This window comes from Loxodonta africana, chromosome 22 (assembly GCF_030014295.1).
Source record: "Loxodonta africana isolate mLoxAfr1 chromosome 22, mLoxAfr1.hap2, whole genome shotgun sequence".
NCBI lineage: Eukaryota > Metazoa > Chordata > Mammalia > Proboscidea > Elephantidae > Loxodonta > Loxodonta africana.
Genome location: NC_087363.1, coordinates 25365177 through 25387059, shown reverse-complemented (window position 1 = coordinate 25387059; position 21883 = coordinate 25365177). Strand labels below are relative to the sequence as shown.

The 21883-nt window shown below is 43.2% G+C and overlaps 1 protein-coding gene across 5 annotated transcripts in view; it reads right to left on the bottom strand.

The window, feature by feature from the left end:
* Window positions 1-21883, bottom strand: part of SCAP (SREBF chaperone) — a 109186-nt gene that overhangs the window by 53492 nt on the left and 33811 nt on the right. For all 5 annotated transcript variants that reach the window (XM_064274621.1, XM_064274622.1, XM_064274623.1 and 2 more), the window contains exon 2: window positions 7854-8080. In XM_064274621.1, the coding sequence (XP_064130691.1) occupies window positions 7854-7975 (122 nt within the window). In that variant the 5' untranslated portion in view covers window positions 7976-8080. The remainder of the gene's footprint in view (window positions 1-7853; window positions 8081-21883) is intronic.

Below are 21883 nucleotides of genomic sequence, written 5' to 3'. Positions count from 1 at the left end.
TTTAGGACAGAGGTCAAAAGTGCCTTGGGCTGGTGTTCTCTGCCGTCCAGCCTGGCGCTATAGGACACAGGCACAGACAGGGCTTCAGTTACTCAGATTTCTTTCCTGTTCATGAAAAGAGAACATAAATGTGCCTGAAGAATGGCCACATGGGCACAGAAAGAGGGACCTGTTCCACAGCCCCCTATGTGCACATTCCCCAAAGGGACCGTGGTGATCATGAAGAAACTGGAGACGTCAGCAGGCAGGGAGAGAGAAGGAGAGAGGGAGAAATGGTGGCCACCACATCTGAGATGTCCAGCCTCAGCCAGAAGGTACTGCTTTCTTCCAGAGCAAAAGGAGTAGGAAAGAGGCCAAGTCTGTTCCCAAAGACCCATCATGGCCTGCAGGAGTAACATCGTGCAGGAGGTTTAGAATGGCCTCATTGTGATTCCAACTTCCTGAGAGAAAATTCACCTTCTCTAGCTGTGAACAGTAGGCTCACAAATGACTCAAAGATGCTCGTATCACCCTCTGACCTGTGTCTAAGACAGTCCAGCTACCCTGGCACCAAGGTGCTCTTCCTTTGCTCCACAGCACACGCCCCACATAACAGGGCAGGGCTGGAGCAACAGAACCTCTGCCTTGCTGGGCCCCACTGGGCCCCACCTTGGGTCTTGCTGTCTAATCTCTAGAAAATGTAAACAGACTCCTCCTGCCACGGTGTCTATTTGCTACAAGTTTCATCAGACGTTCCCTCAGGAGAGAGCAGCCACTGCTCCCAGGGGCCAGGCAGGAAGGACAACGAACTGTGGCTCATCTGCGAGGCTGAGCGCTGAGGCCCTTTGAAGTAGATTCCTCCGCTCTCAGTCACTCAAACCTGCAGCCTCAACAACAGCTCTGAGAAGAAGTCACACCTTCCTAAGCGCTGTCTGAGGGGAGTCGGGGCTCCCCGTATGCACAACTCCCTCACTCCCCAAAGCCTTCCACCTGATCAACAGAGATACAGCCTGAACCGACATGATCACTGTCCCCCTTCAGTCCTGCTTGTGTTTCATTCCCTCTCCTCCCTTTTTTAAAATTTATTTTGTTTTTGAGAATATACACAGCAAAACATACCAATTCAAGCGTTTCTACATGTACAGTTCAGTGACACTGATTACATTCTTTGAGTTGTGCAAGCATTCTCACCCTTCTTTTCCGAGTTGTTCTTCCCCCACTAACATAAATTCACTGCCCTGACATTGCTATCTAATCTTTCAAGTTGCTGTTGTCAACTGGATCCCATATATATCATTCTTAAAAGAGCATACCGCTCAAGGCAGACCTTTTTTACTGGTTAAGCTAAACTATTGTTTGATTTTAAGAAGACTTCAGGGAATATTTTTTGGTTTAAGGTCTAAACATTATCTCAGGGTTTCATCCACCCTCCATGGCTCCAGAAAGTCTGAAGGCCATGAGAATTTGAAATTCTGTTCTGAATTTTCCTTTTTATTTTTATTAATTAATTTTTATTAAGCTTCAAGTGAACATTTACCATTCCAATCAGTCTGTCACATGTAAGTTTACATACATCTTACTCCCTTCTCCCACTTGCTCTCCCCCTTATTGAGTCAGCCCTTTCAGTCTCTCATTTCGTGCCAATTTTGCCATCCCCCCTCCAGTCAAGAGTTGCCAACACACTCTCCAGTGTCCACCTGATTTAATTAGCTCACTCTTTATCAGCATCTCCCCCCGCCCCACACTGACCAGTCCTTTTCATGCCTGATGAGTTGTCTTCGGGGATGGTTCCTGTCCTGTGCCATCAGAAGTTCTGGGGAGCATTGTCTCTGCGATTCCTCTAGTCGCCGTCATACCATTAGGTATGGTCTTTTTATGAGAATTTGGGGTCTGTATCCCATTGGTCTCCTGCTCCCCCAGGAGTTGTTTGTTGTGCTCCCTGACAGGGCAGACATCGATTGTGGCCGGGCACCAACTAGTTCTTCTGGTCTCAGGATAATGTAGGTCTCTGGTTCATGTGGCCCTTTCTGTCTCTTGGGTTCTTAGTTGTCGTGTGACCTTGGTGTTCTTCCTTTGCCTTTGCTCCAGGTGGGTTGAGACCAATTGATGTATCTTAGATGGCCGCTTGTTGGCATTTAGGACCCCAGACGCCACAATTCAAAGTGGGATGCAGAATGTTTTCATAATAGAGTTATTCTGCCCATTGACTTAGAAGTCCCCTCAAACCATGTTCCCCAGACCCCAGGCCCTGCTCCTCTGACCTTTGAAGCTTTCATTTTATCCCGGAAACCTCTTTGCTTTTAGTCCAGTCCAATTAGGCTGACCTTCCTTGTATTGAGTGTTGTCTTTCCCTTCGCCCAAAGCAGTTCTTATCTACTGATTGATCAATAAAAAACGCTCTCCCTCCCTCCCCCCTTTGTAACCACAAAAGTATGTGTTCTTCTCCGTTTTTTCTATTTCTCAAGATCTTATAATAGTGGTCTTATACAATATGTGTCCTTTTGCCTCTGACTCATTTCGCTCAGCATAATGCCTTCCAGATTCCTCCATGTTATGAAATGTTTCAGAGATTCGTCACTGTTCTTTGGTGATGCGTAGTATTCCATTGTGTGAATATACCACAATTTATTTACCCATTCATCCGTTGACGGACATCTTGCTTGCTTCCAGCTTTTTGCTATTGTAAACAGAGCTGCAATAAACATGGGTGTGCATATATCTGTTTGTGTGAAGGCTCTTGTATCTCTAGGGTATATTCCGAGGAGTGGGATTTCTGGGTTGTATGGTAATTCTATTTCTAACTGTTTAAGATAACGCCAGATGGATTTCCAAAGTGGTTGTACCATTTTACAATCCCACCAGCAGTGTATGAGAGTTCCAATCTCTCCGCAGCCTCTCCAACATTTATTTTGTGTTTTTTGGATTAATGCCAGTCTAGTTGGTGTGAGATGGAATCTCATCATAGTTTTAATTTGCATTTCTCTAATGGCTAATGATCGGGAGCATTTTCTCATGTATCTGTTGGCTGCCTGAATATCTTCTTTAGTGAAATGTGTGTTCATATCCTTTGCCCACTTCTTGACTGGGTTGTTTGTCTTTTTGTGGTTGAGTTTTGAGAGAATCATGTAGATTTTAGAGATCAGGCGCTGGTCTGAGATGTCATAGCTGAATATTCTTTCCCAGTCTGTAGGTGGTCTTTTTACTCTTTTGGTGAAGTCTTTAGATGAGCATAGGTGTTTGATTTTTAGGAGCTCCCAGTTATCTGGTTTCTCTTCATCCTCTTGGGAATTTTCCTTTTTTTGATAAGGATTCTTCTACAGAATCTTTGATCAAAATGTTCAGTAGCAACAGCTGGGCACCATCCACTTCTGGTCTCAGAGCAAAGGAGGCAGTTGTTCATGGAGGCAATTGGTCACACATTCCACCTCCTCCTCCTATTCCTGGCTCTCCTGTTGCTCCAGGCCAAGTGTCGTGCCTTGGATGTCCACTAGCAAGCTTTTAAGAGCCCAGGCACTACACAATGAACTAGGAGGTAGAACAGAGGTACTAAGCACGTTATCAGGCCAGTCAACTGAGATGTCCTATGAAGCTTGTGTTCATTTTTGAGGGTGACCTGGTGGTGGTCAGGGGTGTGGGCAAAAAGTATTTCTACAGCTCAGTGGTTGCTTCATGCATACAGGGATGTCAAGTGCAGCGATTACTCCAGAAACAATAAAACATAAGCAATTAAATTGGACCTGAACATCTAAAAAAACTGTGAAAGGCTATTACCAACTCTGTCTTCTGCAGGAAACCTGAGGTACTGGTGGAAGGGGGAATTACTCTGGACAGAAAGCACAGCAAGGTCTTATGCCCTGGATGCAGGGTCTCTGGTCTCCTGGCCACAGGGTCCGGGACTCTGGATTCTTTGATACCACCTTTCTCGTCTTTAGAGGCTTAGAGACGTCTTCTAACCTTGGAAAAAGTTCCCTAAGACAATCAGATTTTAAGAGAAATTTTAAAACTTCTTTAAGATCACACAACAAAGATGCTGGTTTGGGAAGTTAAGTACACATTACCAAGAACATCACAGTACAGGCAGGTCTTTCCTCTTCAAAGAAAAACAGGTTGATTGTGAAGAGAAGAGGAAACCACAGTACCATCTGAGGGTGGAAGCAAAGAAGGCCGGGTGGTGCTCAGAGGGTGCCAGGGTGCTGCCTGGCCCTTTGGCTGGGGAGTGGAGAGCTGAATGACCACAGCCATAAACAGTAAGGGAGATGAGGAAGAGACCACCTATTCTTTCTGCAGAGCTTGGTTTCAGTGTCTCCTCCCAGGAAGCCTCCCGGAAATCTTCTCCCTTCGCACCAAGGTGGGGTCACATCTGCTATGCACATTATCCAATGACATCGCAAGCATCTGTCTCCAGCTGAGACCATGGGTTTGTGAGGGGATGAACTGTGCCTCTGTATCACTGTTTTGGCACAGCACTTGACACGTATTGTAGCCACCTTTACTAAGGTGGCTACAAACCCACCTTTATGCCTTCTGGTCCTCAACTTCTGTTGTATAGGGCCACTTGGTTCAAAAAGCCTCTCTGTTCTTTGTCTATGCTGGCCCTGCTTGTCCTTGGCTCCTGGCCCACCGTGGCTGGGACCCTTCTTCTCAGGCCTATTGTTCAAGGAACAAACTCTTTGCAATAAAAGGTATCAGTGCCAAACAGCGTTCTTCAAAGAAATTCCTGTCACCATGGTGGAGTGGAGAAAGCACCGATTTGGATCTGGCACACAGACCTGCCACTTCCAGCACTTACTACTTTACTAGCTCTCCATGCTACTTTCATCATCTTTAAAAGAACAAGGGAATAATGACCATCTCCAAGGATGTTAGCGGACCAAATGAGATACTATGTGTGAAAAGCACCTGAAGACGTACATAACTGGTGGTCACTGAAGATTATACTCTTCCCTTCCTTCCAACCAGGGTCCCTGCTGACTCAGTGGTTAAGCACCCAACTGCTAACCAAAAGGCTGGCAGCTCCAACCTACCAGCTGCTCTGTGGTAGAAAGATGTGGCAGTCTGCTTCTATAAAGATTTACAGCCTTAGAAACCCCATGGCATAGTTCTACTCTGTCTCATAAGGCCATTGTAAGTCGCAAAGGACCTGAGGGCAATAGGTTCGGTTTTTTGGTCCTTCCCACTGACCCAATCCTGCCCTGTGAGCCTCACCCACCCCTTTCTCAGGACTGATGTTCTGCCAAGTGCACCTGTGAGACACAAGGCAGCCATCTGCCCTGCTCGGCTGCACCTGAGCTGTGCTGGACGTTAGATGCTGTCATCACATCCACCTCTTCCCACCTTCCATCCTATTCTACTCCATCCGAGTGGTGGGGGCATCCCCCATACTTGAGACCTCTCCTAAAGTTTTCAGGCCTCCACGTCATATATATAAGGACAGTCTGTTTTGAAACACTGTGATATCAAATTCCTCATTCAAAGATAAGACCCAACTGCACCCAAGCAGTTGCTACACATGCCCTAGATCCCTGCCCAGGAGGTGCTCAGTCCCAGCTGGCAAAGGGGAATCATCCTTCCCTCTTCCAGTGACTAGAGCTGTCTTTATGAAAGTGAACTCACAACAATCCCCCAACTTAAACCTACCCAAACAGAATACAGGTTTAACTGATGTATTAACTCATCACATCAGAGGCAGACTAAAACCAGCAAGCAAGATACACACGAGCTTGTTTACTTACTAATCTGTAGTGCACAGCTTCACGTGTGCTTCTGTGGTGACAAACAGATGCAATTGCGTACTACAGATTAGTAAGTAAACACAACTAAGCCTGTCTTACTTGTTAAGCAACCCTGCATCACATATTAACACCTTCCCATGTGCACAAGTGAATACAAAGATGCCATTAAGGAACTGAGAGTTTAATGGAGGGGTGAGCTGGGTCCCAAGCCCCTCAACAAAGTGATAATGACCAGGAGTGCCACCACAAACTGCTGCTACAGAAATCAGAATAATTTCTTTAGCTGAGAGAATGGTAGAACTGCAGAGACATTTTCAAGGAAGACGCAGCCTGGTGGCTCTCAGCGTGTGGTTCCGAGGCCTGGGAACTTGTTAGAGATGCAAAGTCTTGGGCCCGCCCCAGACCTAGTGGATCAGAAACTCTGCAGTGGGGCCAGCAATCTGTGTTTAACATGCCCACCTGCTGGTGATTCTGACATGAGCTAAGGTCTGAGAACGCCTGCCTTAGCACACAGGTCTGGCCTAGAAAAGTGATTTCAAAAGAGAGATGGGTCAATTAAAGGGAAAAAAATCCAAGACCTGGGTTCTCAAAGCATTTCTATCTCATTATTTACAGGATGTACCTACAAGTATCTTTTCTTGCACAACACAACTTTACAGAGCTAAAACACCAGTAGAAATAAAAATGAGTCAGAGCGAGGAGAATCGAGAGCCGCAGTGCCACAGACTGCGGTGCCTCACTACTACTTACTTGTGTAGACCTGGCAAGTCTCCAAGCCTCCAGCCCGCTTTGGTAAAATGGAAATATAACTGGACCACTTCCTAAGGGTGTTGTGAAGATTGACAGAACATTTAATCATATACCTGAAAGCACCACCACGGCACACTGCAGGAAACTCTCAATGAATGACGCTCACCTTTCTTATTCCTCATTAGGGAAAAACTTGGGAGCATTAAAAACTGAGCAGGCTTGAGACTCCTTCCAGCATGGCACTGAAAACACCTACAAACGTATAAAAGGAATCTGAAAACCAAAATTCGTTCCTGAAAAAAGGGTAATAAAGCGGTTCTTTTTATGGCTGTCAGCATTTTAGAGCCAAAGGTGCCGTCTTATGTCAAGTCCCTCCTTTTACAATGGGATGTCCTTGTCAGCCAGTCCGCAGGTTTCTATGAGGTCCTGTGACAGACAGATATGGATCGGGGCAGCTAGAGCTCTCCCATAAAGGAGCCCTGGTGGTACAGTGGTTAAGCGCTCAGCTGCTAACCACCAGGGTCAGCCATTCGAGCTCATCAGCCACTCTATGGGAGAAAGACATGGCAGTCTACTTCTACAAAGATTATAGCCTTGGAAACCCTATGGGGCAGCTCTACTCTGTCCTGCATGGTTGCTATGAGTCGGAATCGGCTTGACATCAATGGAGCAGAGCTCTCGCAATGGTCCATGGTAAGCACACCCAGAATCAACAAGAGATTAGAAAGAGCCTCCAGGGGAACACAAGAAAACACCTAAGGAGCAGTGAAGCAAGTCTCTGTGTTCGAGAACTGTTCTAATGGACTTTTGCCTTGCCAATACTCAATGTCTCCTGCCCTTAACCAGGTGGTAAAAGGAAGGCGCTAGGGGGCACCGAGGCTATGTTAATGGTGGTGGTGAAATGATCTGGAAAAGGAGGGCAAGAATGGCTGCACAACTTCCAGAATGCATTCGTGTTACTGAACTGGACATGCAGAAATTCTTGAGATGGCATGTTTTCTTATGCATATTTTTACTACAATAAAATAATTAAACCAAAGGCATCTAAATAAAAAAAAGAAAGCTGCCACTATTGAGATGGGAGATTAAAAGACCGTGCTTTCAGTGATCTCAGTTTCTCAGAATGTCTAAATATTATTTTGGAATAAATTAGCGGTGATGTGAACAAATCTGGTGAGTCACTAAGTCAGGACCAGCCTGGGCTGTTTTTGGTTTATTGGTTAAACAGACCAGGACTCAAGCTCCCCATTCAGCAGGCCCAATGAACCTCAAGTTCCCATTGTGGTTGTGTAGAAGGCACAAAGAGACCAAGGGCTCCACAGCAGTCAAGGTTAGGAAGCTTACTGTCCCAAGACACTGGCCTACTACATATACGGCAACCCAGAAACATACCAGCAGGCTAAGATGCAGAGCCCCGTGAAGAGGATGATGGGGATGGGGTAGGATGCGCAGAGCAGCCCATGGTTGTAGAAGGCCTGAGATATCTTCTCACGCAGCCTTTCAGTCAGGGTCATCCTCAGCTGGAGTCACCTTGCAGCCATCCCGGAAAGTGACCATGGATCAGCCTGGCACCCGCAGGACGACACTGACAGTGGCCACCATCTGCAGGGGGTACCTGGCTGGAAGAGAGAAATCAGCCTATTAAGAGGGTACTTGCTCTGTAATCTAGGGTTGCCATAGGGAGGTTTCAGAACACCTGTGCAACGTCTGGATACATCCATACACGTGAGTGCACACACACACAATCTTGGTCATCTACATATTAGTGACTGTGAGCAGCTTTCTAATCAGTCTAATCAAAGAATCCAAAGCACTGTCCCTCTAGCTCTGGTAATAAACTCTCAACCCTTTTCCGTGTTAGGCATTTTTAAAAGGCCACTCCCGAGAGAGGGCATTTTCCTCACATGTGGCACAGGAAAGCACACACGTGTATAACACACACCACCTTCAACTACTTGCACCCAAAGGGGCACTCTGGACACCCTACCCGCTCTCCTCTGTACATCCGGCAGACTGAGAGAAATCCCTGGGGACGACCTTCACATAGGGTTGACTAGAAAAAAAACACATTCTTGCACAAACAGTGATTCACTGAAGAATGTTCTGTGAGGTCGGCCTTCAACACAAAGACACCAAAAAGCTTAGGCCCCTGGAGTAAAAGTCACTAAACAAAACTCACTCTGGCAGCCGTTGTAGGTGAAGTCTCCATTCCGGGTCCTAGAGTTGTTCTGGGGACTGTGAGAGCAAAGGGCCCCTCCTGTCCTGCCTGCCCAGCAGCTGTCCCCTTCTCTAAGTAACCAACTCTCCCCACAGGGCTTGGCCTGGAAGAACTGTCAGCCCGGTGCTCCTCCCCAACCCAAGCCCTCAACGTTGGGCCTCTCTCCTGGACTTCTGACTTCCAAGCAGAAAGGAGTGGGTGGTGCTTATTCATCCCCACAGAGGTTCCTGCTCCCAAGATCCCCAGGCTGTTCTGGCTTCAGTCCTTCCTAAAGACTCGTTCATCAACTTTTCTTTCCAGTCTATGAGCCACGTCATATCCTTCCAATAAATCCCCTTTTTGCTTAAGTTACCCAGAATTAACTTCTGTTGCTCACAAAGAACCTTAAACCAATATAATTAAAATAGAAAACCCTAGCGGACAGCCCAGGGGTCTATAATTCTCTTCCTTTCCGAGCTCTCCAGTGAAATCTCAGTTTAAATCCACTTCTCCTGTTGCATGTTGCTGCTTTCTTTGGCCTGTGCTAGATGGAACCTGCCCAAGCACACGTTTTGGCTCGACTAGGCTCAATGATAAAAATTCAGGCTAATGCGATGACTCTTCACAAGTGTCAGGACCAGAAATGAGAAGCAAAAGGAGTCGTAGCACAGCCGACTCACAAGCTAGAAAGGAATGGCTATCAATTCCTCCACCTTCCTGGGAGCACAGCGTTAAGTATGCATGCAACTTCCCAGTCCAGGAACCTTCTAAGGAAATACAAAGAACCTTCAGTAGGTCCATCCAGTTGACAATGGACAGAAGAAGCACAGGTGACAGCTGCTGTGCTCACAACAGCTCTACTCTCCATGGGGCTCACCTGGAACATGATAGGCTACAGAAGTCTCAAGCAGTGGACCCGCAGAAGACAACTAGTGGTGGCGCTCATCACCCAGCATCAAAACAAGCTCTCCTGGGAAGCTCCTTTCTGCTCCTGTGCCCCCTAATCTTATCTTGCCCCCAAGGGGGAAAGATACAGAAATCAGATACATAACTGCAGAGAGACGCTGTCAAGAGGATCCCTGAATGCTCATGGCCATAAACCAGTTGTGGCTTTTCCAACCTGTTCCTCTGACAAGTTCCACATCTGCTGCCCAAGGCCAGGTCCTCCAGCCAATTCTGATCCTACTAATCCCCTCCTTCCTGGCCTCTCCAGCACATAAGTCAGTAATACAGGGGAGAGAGGTCCCACCTTTGAGGTCCAGCTCCTACACTTGCAACTACTAACACAAGAAAAAGACATCCAGTACACTTCCATTGTGTAGCAAATATAAATCTTTCAAAATGACTTTAGCCAGTTCAGGCTTCCATTAATCCTTATGACTGTTTAATTTTCACAGCACCTGTAAAGCAAAGCTGGAAAAAAAATCCAAATTCTAGTTCACTACACAGCCCACCTACCTGAACCTAGCAAGAAGAGATGTTCTCCATCTCTACTCCACAGTGAGAATTTCACTGCAAAGCTACTCCAAAGCAAAATTTACTCAACCTCAACCAAAAACCTGTTTTTCTTACATTGCCCCATGCTTACAGGCTGTTTCAGATCAAGATCTACAGTTCTGGTTCCTGAATTTAAAGAGACATGGTCATGCCAAGTGGAGCACATTACATAAAAACAAACCATCCTGCTGCTTGCCTTTGTGGGAGATCCCGCTTGCAAGCAAAAATAAATAAACCTGGTATTAGACACACAAATCAGAGCTGTACACGTAAAGAAAAAACACTGCTGCGACAGGACAAAGAACAGCCCTGAGGAAGTCTAGAGAGAGGATGAGGACAGATCAAATCAGACCCACTGGCTGAGAAGGTAAAGGCACTAAGGAACAGAATGATTCTTAAGAGTGGAGACAGTAGGTTCAGCCCACTTGTCCTAAGCTTGCTTAAGGTACCCACAACTCTGAACTCACCCCACAGAGATAATAAACGTGGATATTTGGAAACCCCCCACATACACACACACATTATCATAAAACAGAATTTAAAAAGATGATGGCCTATTTTTTGTGCCTGTATTCACCAAATATTATCTTGAACCAATTCACACATATTAAGAATCAACCATGGGATGCAGACCCCAAATTCTCATAAAAAGACCAGACTTAATGGTCTGACTGAGACTAGAGGAATCCCGGCGGTCATGGTCCCCAAACCTTCTGTTGGCCCAGGACAGGAACCATTCCTGAAGACAACTCATCAGACATGGAAGGGACTGGACAATGGGTTGGAGAGAGATGCTGATGAAGAGTGAGCTACTTGTATCAGGTGGACACTTGAGACTGTGTTGGCATCTCTTGTCTGGAGGGGAGATAGGAGGGTAGAGAGGGTTAGAAACTGGCAAAATTGTCACGAAAGGAGAGACTGGAAGGGCTGACTCATTAGGGGGAGAGCAAGTGGGAGTATGGAGTAAGGTGTATATAAGCTTATATGTGACAGACTGACTTGATTTGTAAACGTTCACTTAAAGCTCAATAAAAATTATTAAAAAAAAAAAAGAATCAACCAAGAGTGTGACAGGTATATTTACAACAACAAAGAGTAGCTGCTGAGGCTGCTTATATACGACCAAACACCTCATGAGATTTAGATCTTAGTTTAGAGGTCCAGGGTTGTGATTTCATGGGACATCCCAATTAGCTGGCCTAATAATGTGTTTAGTGTTTGTTCTGTCTCCTAGTTCACTGCATAGTGCCTGGGGTCTTAACACCTTACAAGTGGCCATCCAAGGCACAATAATTGGTCTCTATTCACCTGGAGCAACAGAGAAAGAAAAGTCAGGAATAGGAGGAAGATATGGAATGTGTGGCTAATTGCCTCCATGAAAAACTGCCTCCTTTGCCCTGAGAAGAAGAACTGGATGGTGTCCTGCTACCATTACTGAATATTTTGATCAAAGATTCCATAGGAAAATCCTGAGCAAAAGGGGGAAATGTAGAACAGAATTTCTAATTCTTATGGACTCCAGACTTTCCGAAGCCACAGAGGGTAGATGAATTCCTGAAACCATTGTCCTGAGATAATCTTAGCACCAATAAAGAGACAGAAAGTGGCAGAATGAATTAAAAAACACGATCCGTCTATATGCTGTCTACAAGAGACACACCTTAAAGACACAAACTAAAACTCAAAGGATGGAAAAAATATATGTCAAGCAAACAACAATCAAAAAAGAGCAGGAGTGGCCGTATTAATCTCTGACAAAACAGACTTTAAAGTAAAATCCACCAAAAAGGATAAGGAAGGACACTATATAATAATTAAAGGGTCAATACGCCAGGAGGATATAACCATAATAAATATTTATGCACCCAACAGCGTGGCTCCAAAATACCTAAAACAAACTCTAACAGCATTGAAGAGAGAGATAGACAGCTCCTCAATAATAGTAGGAGACTTTAACACACCACTTTCGGTGAAGGACTGAGATGATCTTTAAACCTTAAACCAAAAATATTCCCTGAAGTCTTTTTTTTTTTTTTTTTAATTGTACTTTAGATGAAGGTTTACAGAGCGAACTAGTTTCTCATTAAAAAATTAATACACATATTGTTTTGTGATACTGGTTGCCAACCCCACAACTTGTCAACACTCTCCCCTTCTCAACCTTGGGTTCCCAATCCCTGAAGTCTTCTAAAAATCAAACAGTAGTTTAGCTTAACTAGTACCATGATCTTCATGGGATCCAACTGACAACAGAAACTCAAAAGATTAGTATGAACCTTAGATGGCAGTGGGTTTATGTTAATGAAGGATGAACAACTCGGAGGGTGAGAATGGTTGCATAACTTGGAGAATGTAACCAATGTCACTAAATCGTACATGTAGAAAGTGTTGAAGTGGTGTATGTTTTGCTTTGTATATCCTCAACAACAACAAAATAAATAAAATGGAGGGAGAAAAAAAAGAATCAACAAAAAACAAATGCATGTCCTAAAGGCCCAAGGGAGGCAGAGAAAACAGAGGAGGGTAGGAGAAGAGAAGCTAACGTTGTACAGACTGCAGGCTCTGTCCTAAAGCTTTCCAGCTCAATGAACACCTCCACCACCTGCCCTAAGCTTCAGCCACATCAGACCTGCCACCTTTTGTCATACCACAAATATCTGTGGACTATGTCCAAAATGCCAAGCAGTCTGCTAAGCTTTAGCTATACACAGGTAAACACAACTGATACAGTCCCTGTCCTCTGGAACTGATGAAACAGAGGAACGGACCAAAGACAAGCCCTCCGACAAAGGATATATATAAACTTACACACTGGGACTAGTGGTGTGAATGAAGCAAAATGCAGCAGCAGGGAGGCTGGCTCCTACATGGAGGTTAAAAGAAGACCGCTTTGGGAAATGAATACTAATCAGAGACCCCACAAGAAAAAAAGGGGGTAGAATGGAAGAGGCACTTTCCAGAAAAAAGAGAAAACAGCAAGCAGGTGCTGGCTGAGCTGCCAGGAGGATAAGAGTCAGCAGAGAGGCATAAAAGGTTGGCAGGGGCCACACCCTGCAGGGCCCAAATGCAAGGGGAAATCAATGGTATTTTGTTTTGGGTTTTTTTTTTTTTTTACTTTTTATTTTAAAATATTTATAGATTTATAAGAAGCTGCAGATACAGTACACAGAAGTCCCAGTACCATTCACCAGTTTCCCCCAATGGTTGCATTTCAAATTACAGTACAATAAAGAAGACCTGGAGGTGCAATGGTTAAGCCGCTACTAACAGAGAGGTAAGCAGTGTGAAGCCACCAGCGCCTCTGGAGAAGACAAGACGTGGAGATGTGCTCCCATAAAGAATACAGCCTAGGAAACCCTATGGGGCAGTTGTACTCTGCCCTACAGCGTCACTATGAGTTGGAATCACCTCAGTGGCGCAGAGCAACAATATTACAACATTGCAACCAGGAAACTGACCTTGGTATGTTGTGTATGACATTTTAAAACATCTGTAGATTGCTGTAATGACCACCTCAATCAAGATATAGGGCTATTCCATCACCACAAAGGACTCCCTCCCACTATCTCTTTAGAGTCATGCCCATCCCTTTCACCCCACTTTCCCTAACCCCTAGTGACTCACTAATCTGTTCTCCACACCGTAATTGTCTTTTTGAGAATGCTATTGAGAATGGGCTCATACACTATGTGACCTTGGAGATTTTTAAATTTATTATTCAGCATAATACCCTCAAGATCCATCCAGGCTGTTGGCTGTATCAATACTTCTTTTGTTATTACTGGTATGGACGTATCACAGTTTAATTATCAACCTATTGAGGAAATTTCAGTTGTTTCCAGTTTGGGGCTCTTACGAAATACAGCTGCTATGAATATTCATGAACAGATTTTTGTGGATGTAAATTTCCATTTCTTTGGAATAAATGTCTAAATGTGTGACTGCTGAGTGATATGGTAAAGGTACATTTAGTTTTTAAAAACCGCCGAATTGTTTTCCAAAGTCCCTGTATAATTTTACATTCCCACCGGCATCGCATGAGATCCAGTTTTTTCACATCCTCACCAGTATTAGGTATTGTCACTATTTTTCATTTTAGCTCTGCTAAGAGGTGTGTAAGGAGCCCTGGTGGCACAGTGGTTAAGGACTCGGCTGCTAACCAAAAGGTTGGTGGTTTGAACCCATCTTGGAAACCCTCTGGGGCAGTTCTACCTTAAAGATTTAAAAAAAAAAAAAAACCAAACCCGTTGCCGTAGATTCCAGCTCATAGCGACCCTATAGGACAGAGGAGAATCACCCCATAGGGTTTCCAAGGAGCACCTGGTGGATTCGAACTGCCAACCTTTTGGTTAGGAGCTGAACTCTTAACCACCATGCCACCAGGGTTTCCTCTGGGGAAATTCTGTCCTGTCCTATAGGGTCGCAATAAGTCAGGATCAACTGCACTGCCAGGGGTTTGGTTTGGGTTTAAAAGGTGTGTACTGATATCTAATCAAGGTCTTAATCTGCATTTCTCTAGGCTGATCTCTTTGCATGTGAGTATTTGCCATGGCTACATCCTCTTCCACAAAATGACTCATTTCTTTTGCCTATTTTCTAATTGAATTTTTTTTTTAAGTATTGATTTTTTAGAGTTCTATTTTTAAAATAAGTTTGTTGAAATATAATTCATGCACCATAAAACTCACCCCTTTAAAGTGTTTTTTAGGATATTCAGAGTTGTGCAACCAACACCATTACCTAATTCCAGAACATTTCCATCGCCCCAAAAAGAAATCTCATACCTGTTAGTAGGTGCTCCCATTCCCCTTCTAGCCCTAGGCAACGACCAATTTACTATCTCCACGGATTTTCATATTCTGGACATTTAATATCAATGGAGTCATTTGATATGTGACCTTTTGTGACTAGCTTCTTGCACATAACAATGTTTTCAAGGTTCATCAATGTTGTGATATGTATCAGTACTTCATATTCCTCTTCTATGGCAGAATATTCCATTGTGTGGATATACCACATTTTATCCATCATTGACGGATGTTTGGGTGGTTTCCACTTTTTGGCTATTATGAATAACGCTGCTATGAACAGCCTTGTACAAGTTTTTATGTAGACATTAGTTTCCAATTCTCTCAGGTATATACCCAGGGGTGAAATTTCTGGCTCATGTGGTAATTCTGTTTGACTATATACATGTCTGCACACACACTCAGTTCCCCAAAAGGAAACCGTGTACCCACTAATCAACATTCCCTCAACCCCTTTAGTGGCAACCACTAATCTACTTTCTATCTTACGGATATGACTATCCTGGACATTTCACATAAATGGAATCATACGACATGTGGCCTTTTGGTCATATCCTCCGCCCATTTTTTAACTGGATTGTCTTTTTGTTGAGGTGTTGAAGTATCCTATAGATTTTAAAGATTAGACCCGTGTCATATATGCCATAGCCAAAATATTTTTCCCAGTCTGCAGGTTCTCTTTTCATTCTTTTGATGAGCGTAAGTATTTAACTTTTAGGAACTCCAAGTTATCTAGTTTCTCTTCTGGTGTTTGTCCATTGTTAATTATGGTTTGTACTGTTTTTATGCCATGAATTGGGGCCCCTACAATATGTGACCTTTGGTCTGGCTTCTTTCACTTAGTATATAATGTTTTCAAGGCTCATCCATGTTGTAGCATGTATCAGTACTTCATTCCTTTTGATGGTCAAATGATATTTCATTATATGGATATACCACACTATGTTTATCCATTCATCAATTCACAGACATGTGGGTTATTTCCACCAGTAATGAACATTCACGGACAAGTTTTTGTTTGAACACTTATTTTCAATTCTTTGGGTGTATATTTAGGAGTGGAACTGATGGAACTACGTTAAACATTTTTTTTTAATTTTTTTTTGTTTTAAGTGAAAGTTTATAAATCAAGTCAGCCTCTCATACAAAAATTCATATCAAAACAAAATTCATATACACCTCGCTATATACTCCTAGTTGCTCTCCTCCTAATGACACAGCACACTCCTGTCCACTCTCTATTTTCGTGTCCATTCGGCCAGCTTCTGACCCCCTCTGCCCTCTCATCTTCCCTCCAGACAGGAGCTGCCCATATAGTCTCATGTGTCTACTTGATCCAAGAAGCTCACTCCTCACCAGTATCACTTTCTATTCCATAGTCCAGTCCAATCCCTGTCTGAACAGTTGGCTTTGGGAATCGTTCCTGTCTTGGGCTAAGAGAAGGTCTAGGGACCATGACCTCCAGGGTCCTTCTAATCTCAGTCAGACTGTTAAGTCTGGTCTTTTTATGAGAATTTGAGGTCTGTATCCCACTGCCCTCTTGCTCCCTCAGGGGCTATGTTTAACTTTTTGAGGAACTGACAAACTATTTTCCAAAGTGGCTGCATCATTTTACTTTCCCACCAGGCAAATATGAGGGTTCCAGTTTCTCCACATCCTTGCCAACACTTGTTATTGTCAGTCTTTTTTATTACAGCCATATTAGTGGGTGTGAAGTTGTATCTCATTGGGTTTTGATTTGCATTTCCCTAGTGACTTTTTTAGTGACTAGTGACCCTATGTATAACAGAACAAAATGCTGCCTGGTCCTGTGCCATCCTCACAATTAGTTGCTATGTTTGGGTCCACTGTTATAGCCACTGTGTCAATCCATCTCCTTACGGATCTTCCTCTTTATCGTTGGCCCTCTATCTTACCACGCACAATGTCCTTCTCCAGGGACTGGTCTCTCCTGATAACATGTCCAAAGTATGTGAGACGAAGTCTCGTCATCCTCCCTTCTAAGAAGCATCCTGTCTGTTCTTCTTTCAAGACAGATTTTTATTCATTCTTCTGGCAGTCCAGAAACCCTGCTACAGCTGCTAACCAAAAGGTCAGCAGTTCAAATCCACCAGGCACTCCTTGGAAACTCTATGGGGCAGTTCTGCTCTGTCCTATAGGGTTGCTATGAGTCTGAATCAACTCGACGGCAATGGGTTTTTTGTTTTTTTTTTTTGGTCTGGCAGCCCACCCAAAAAAAAACCCAAACCCGTTGCCATCTAGTGGATTCCGACTAGATGCCCCATAGAGTTTCCAAGGAGTGCCTGGTGGATTTGAACTGCCGACCTTTTGGTTAGCAGCAGTAGCACTTAATCACTCACCAGCAGGGTTTCCAGCAGCCCTCAGTATGTTCAATATTCTTTGCCAACACCATAATTCAAAGGTATCAATTCTTCTTCGGTTTTCTTACTCATTGTCCATCTTTCACATGCATATGAGCCGACTAAAAATACCCCGGCTTGGTCTAGGCATACCTTAGTCCTCAAAGTGACATCTTTGCTTTTTAACACCTTAAAGATGTCTTTTGCAGATTTGCTCAATGCAATACACCATTTGATTTCTTGACTGCTGCTTCCATAGGTGTTGACTGTGGATCCAGGTAAAATGAAATCCTTGACAACTTCAATCTTTTCTCCAGAGTAATACTGGCCTCACAGAATGAGTTGAGAAGTGCTTCCTCCTCTTCTATTTTTTGGAAGAGTTTATGAAGGACTGATGTTAATTCTTTAAATATTTAGTAGAATTCACTAGTGAAGCCATCTGCTCTCGGGGTTTTGTGGCAAGTTTTTTGATTACTAATTGTGGAGTAAAAAATATAGCTTTACCAAAAGAATTTGGTCTTTGTCCTTGGTGTATGAGAGATAGCCTCTAAAACTTTGGAATTTCTCCAGTGAATTAAGTGTTTTTGATGAAGGCCTTCAGACCACAACTTAGGGTTTGTGCTAATGATGTAACTTAGCCAGGGGCTGGCCAGGCCAGAAACACCATCTTGTGGTATCTGCTCAAACTCAAAGGAAGAATAATCAATCATGACTACATAATGAGGTCCCAATAAAGGCTGTGAACATGGTATCTCCAGGGAATTTCTGGTTGGTGACAGACATCGAATCACATGAAATGGTAGTGCATTCCTTTTTTGGGACATTGAAGTTTTACGTTGGGAATCCTCCTCCTTGACCTCACCCTAACCATCTCTGTTTATACCCTTTTTGCTGTAATAAAACAGTAATCATTAGTGCTTTCCTGAGGTCTATCAGTCATTCCAGAGAATTATCAAACCTCAGGGAATAGTGAGAGTCAGCAGGTCAGAAGTGAGGGGCCTGTGACCCTGATCTTAGGGCTGGTATCTTGAGGCAGAAAAAACCCTGAATTTATAGCCAGCAGGTCAGAAGTGAGGGTGTTGTGGGGACTCTCAAGCTTGGGGCTAGCATCTGAAGTCTTGGGCAGACTTCGCAGTCTGTAGGACTATGTCCCTTTAACTTGTGAGGTCTGACCTGGCTCTGGGTGGTTAGGGTCAGAGGAAGAAGTCCTGCACGTGCAGCTGGTGTCAGACAAAAATGGGACAGTTCTAAACTGATTTGATCCATCCTTATTGTACTGGTGTCAAGAGAAGTGGCTTTCTGACATTTTTCACACACTAACTCAATCTCTTGTCATAAGTGTATTCAGATTTTCCATTTCTTCTTGAGTCACTTTTGTTAGTTTGTGTGTTTCTAGGGATTTATTCATTTCATCTAGGTTATCTAGTTTAGGTCTAGGTTTGTTTCTTTGCCTATGGATATCCATTTGCTCCAGCATCATTTGCTGAAAAGACTATTCTTCCTCCATGAATTGCTTTGGCAGCTTTGTCACAAATCAGTTGATCATACTTGTGTCAATCTATTTAATGTTAACAAAATTCAGATCAAGAAATAGAGTATTCTCAGAACCACAAAGACCCCCTTTAAGCTCCCAGTACTCATTATTTTTAATTATGAAAGTAATACATGTAAATGTTTCTATTCAAATAGTACTGAAATATATTTCTAATAGTTATTATAATGCTTATCTCTTCGAGCATTGTCAAGGTTTATAACATTTATATTCTCTTTTGCAACTATCATAAAAAATCTCCCATACTTTTTCTATAGGTTGATTCTAAAACTTGATAGCCAATTAGAAAACATTTGGAATATCTGATAATTATTCTTCACTGTGGAACCACACAACGCATTTGGTGCCATAAAGATGAAGCTATAATCTTAAATCATTAAATACGTGCCTTTTAAAAGAGAATGTTTCAAGAGTTAAGGTCAAGTAGATTATCTTACACTCCATCAATTGCTCAAATTCTTGGTACAATTTAGGTTACCTTATTTAGACCATAATTTTTTTTTTTTTTAAATACAGCTTTTTGCTTTTCCTGGAATTTCGAGTTGCCTTTTCTTTCTCATTGAACCAAAGCACCACATGCTTTCACCATGTCACTATCACTACACAGCTTCTTAACCATTCAAAAAAAAAAATTTAAAAATCCCCATTGCCACTGAGTCAATTCCAACTCATGGCGACTCTACAGGACAGGGTAGAACTGCCCCATAGGGTTTCCAAGGCGCAGCTGGTGGATTTGAACGGCTGACCTTCTGGTTAGCAGTCGAGCTCTTAACCACTGCGCCATCAGGGCTCCATTCTATTTATCAAATGAATCCACTGCTCTCTTAAAAACATATAATTCATATATAATGCTCTTATTCTGCCTGGTCGTGGATTGAATCATGTCCCCCAAAAATATGTGTGAACTTGGTTAGGCCAAGATTCCCAGTATTGTGTGGTTGTCTTCTATTTTGTGATTGATGTAATTTTCCTAAGTGTTGTAACTTCTAATCTCTGTCTGTGGTTAATGAGGCAAGATTAGATTACATTAAAGAGAATTAGGATGGGATGTAACACCCTTACTTAGGTCACATCCCTGATCCAATTCCCTAGGGTGTTGCCTGCCTCACCTTTTAAACAAACAAAACAAGAGATAAAAGGAAAGGGAAGCAGCAGAGTTGGGAACCTCATACCACCAAGAAAGATGTACCAGGAGCATAGCGCGTTCCTTGGACCTGAGGTCCCTGCACTGAGAAGCTCCTTTGCCAGGAGAAGATTGATGACAAGGTCCTTCCTCCACAGCTTACAGAGACAGAAAGCCTTCCCCTGGAGCTGATGTCCTGAATTTGGACTTGTAGCCTACTAGACTGTGAGAATAAATTTCTCTTTGTTGAAGCCACACACTTGTGGTATTTCTGTAATGGCAGCTACTAGATAACGAAGACACTGCCTTTTCTCATCCTTCTGAAGATGGAGCTACAAAACAAAATAATCTCGCTCAGAAAAAAGTGTAGCTCTTCACAGTAGCTACACTTTAGCCTAATTAAAGCACTGACAGTAAGGTTATAACCAAGACACAAAAATGTCTTTCTCCACTGCTAGTAAAAAATTATGTAAAGTGTTTTATAACTGATACACTCAGAAATTGGCAGAATAAATTTCTCCTATCCTCTCTAAGACTTTATGCTGTGCCTTGCCATGATACCTGGCACTCCTGGAACTAGCAGAGGTGGCAGCTGGCTTCAGAGGGACTGGTCCAAGGCCAGCTCCCTAGAGCACAAGGGGACAAGAGGAAAGTGAGTAAGGTACCTGGCCCAGCACCTGCTGATGTTCAACTTGTGTTGTTACCAAAGGCACAAAAGTGGTATGTAAGTCTAATAACCCTCTGGATAATTGTTACAACGTAAAAGACACCACTGAGAGGTACATCTGACACATGCAAGGCCTTAAAATTCAATGCAGACGACTCCTCAAACCACAACGCTGGATTTTCTAAGATGCCTATGTAGAAGAATATAACTAAATTTAATTAAGAATATAATCAATTTAATCAAAATTAAAATATGCAATGTGGCTGCACTTAGGCTTAAAATTTTGAACTAGTAATTCTACTTCTAATAATTTAAGAAGTAAATACAGAACCAGATTGAGCCCAGTAAAACTGGATGGTGCCCAGCTACCACCGCTGACTGCACTGACAGGAATCACAACAGAGGGTCCCGGAAAGAGCTGGAAAAAAATGTAGAACATTCTAACTCACAAAAAAAGGCCAGAATTACTGGTCTGACAGAGACTGCAGAAACCCTTAGAGTATGGCCCTCAGACACCCTTTTAGCTCAGTAATAAAGTCACTCCTGAGGTTCGCCCTTCATCCAAAGATTAGACAGGCCCATAAAACAAAACGAGACTAAAGGGGCACACCAGCCCAGGGGCAAGGACTAGAAGGGAGGAGGGCACAGGAAAGCTGATAATAGGGACCCAAGCTGTGAGAGTGTTGACATGTCATGGGGTTGTTAATCAGTGTCATAAAGCAATATGTGTACTGTTTAATGCAAAGCTAGTTTGTTCCATAAACCATCTAAAGTATAATAAAACTTCAAAAAAAAGAACAGAGAAATAAGTACAGATGTACAGAGATTTAACAAGGATGTTCGTCATAATGATAAAACGGCACACTATGCAGCCATTAAAAATAAAACTGTTTTGCCTCCTTTGCCATGAGACCAGAAGAACTAAACAGTGCCCAGCTACCATAAGTGAACATTTTGATCGAAGATTATATGAAGAATCCTGATCAAAACAGGAAAAATGTAGGAGAAAATTTCAAATTCTCATGGAATCTAGACTTTCTGGAGCCATGGAGATTAGATGAATCCCAAAACTATTGCCCTGAGATAATCTTTAAGCGTTAAACCAAAAATAACCCCCCTGAAGTCTTCTTAAAGCCAAACAGTAGTTTGACTTCACTAGTAAAGAACGTCTGCCTTGAGCACTGTACTCTTTTAAGAATTATCTACATGGGACCAAGT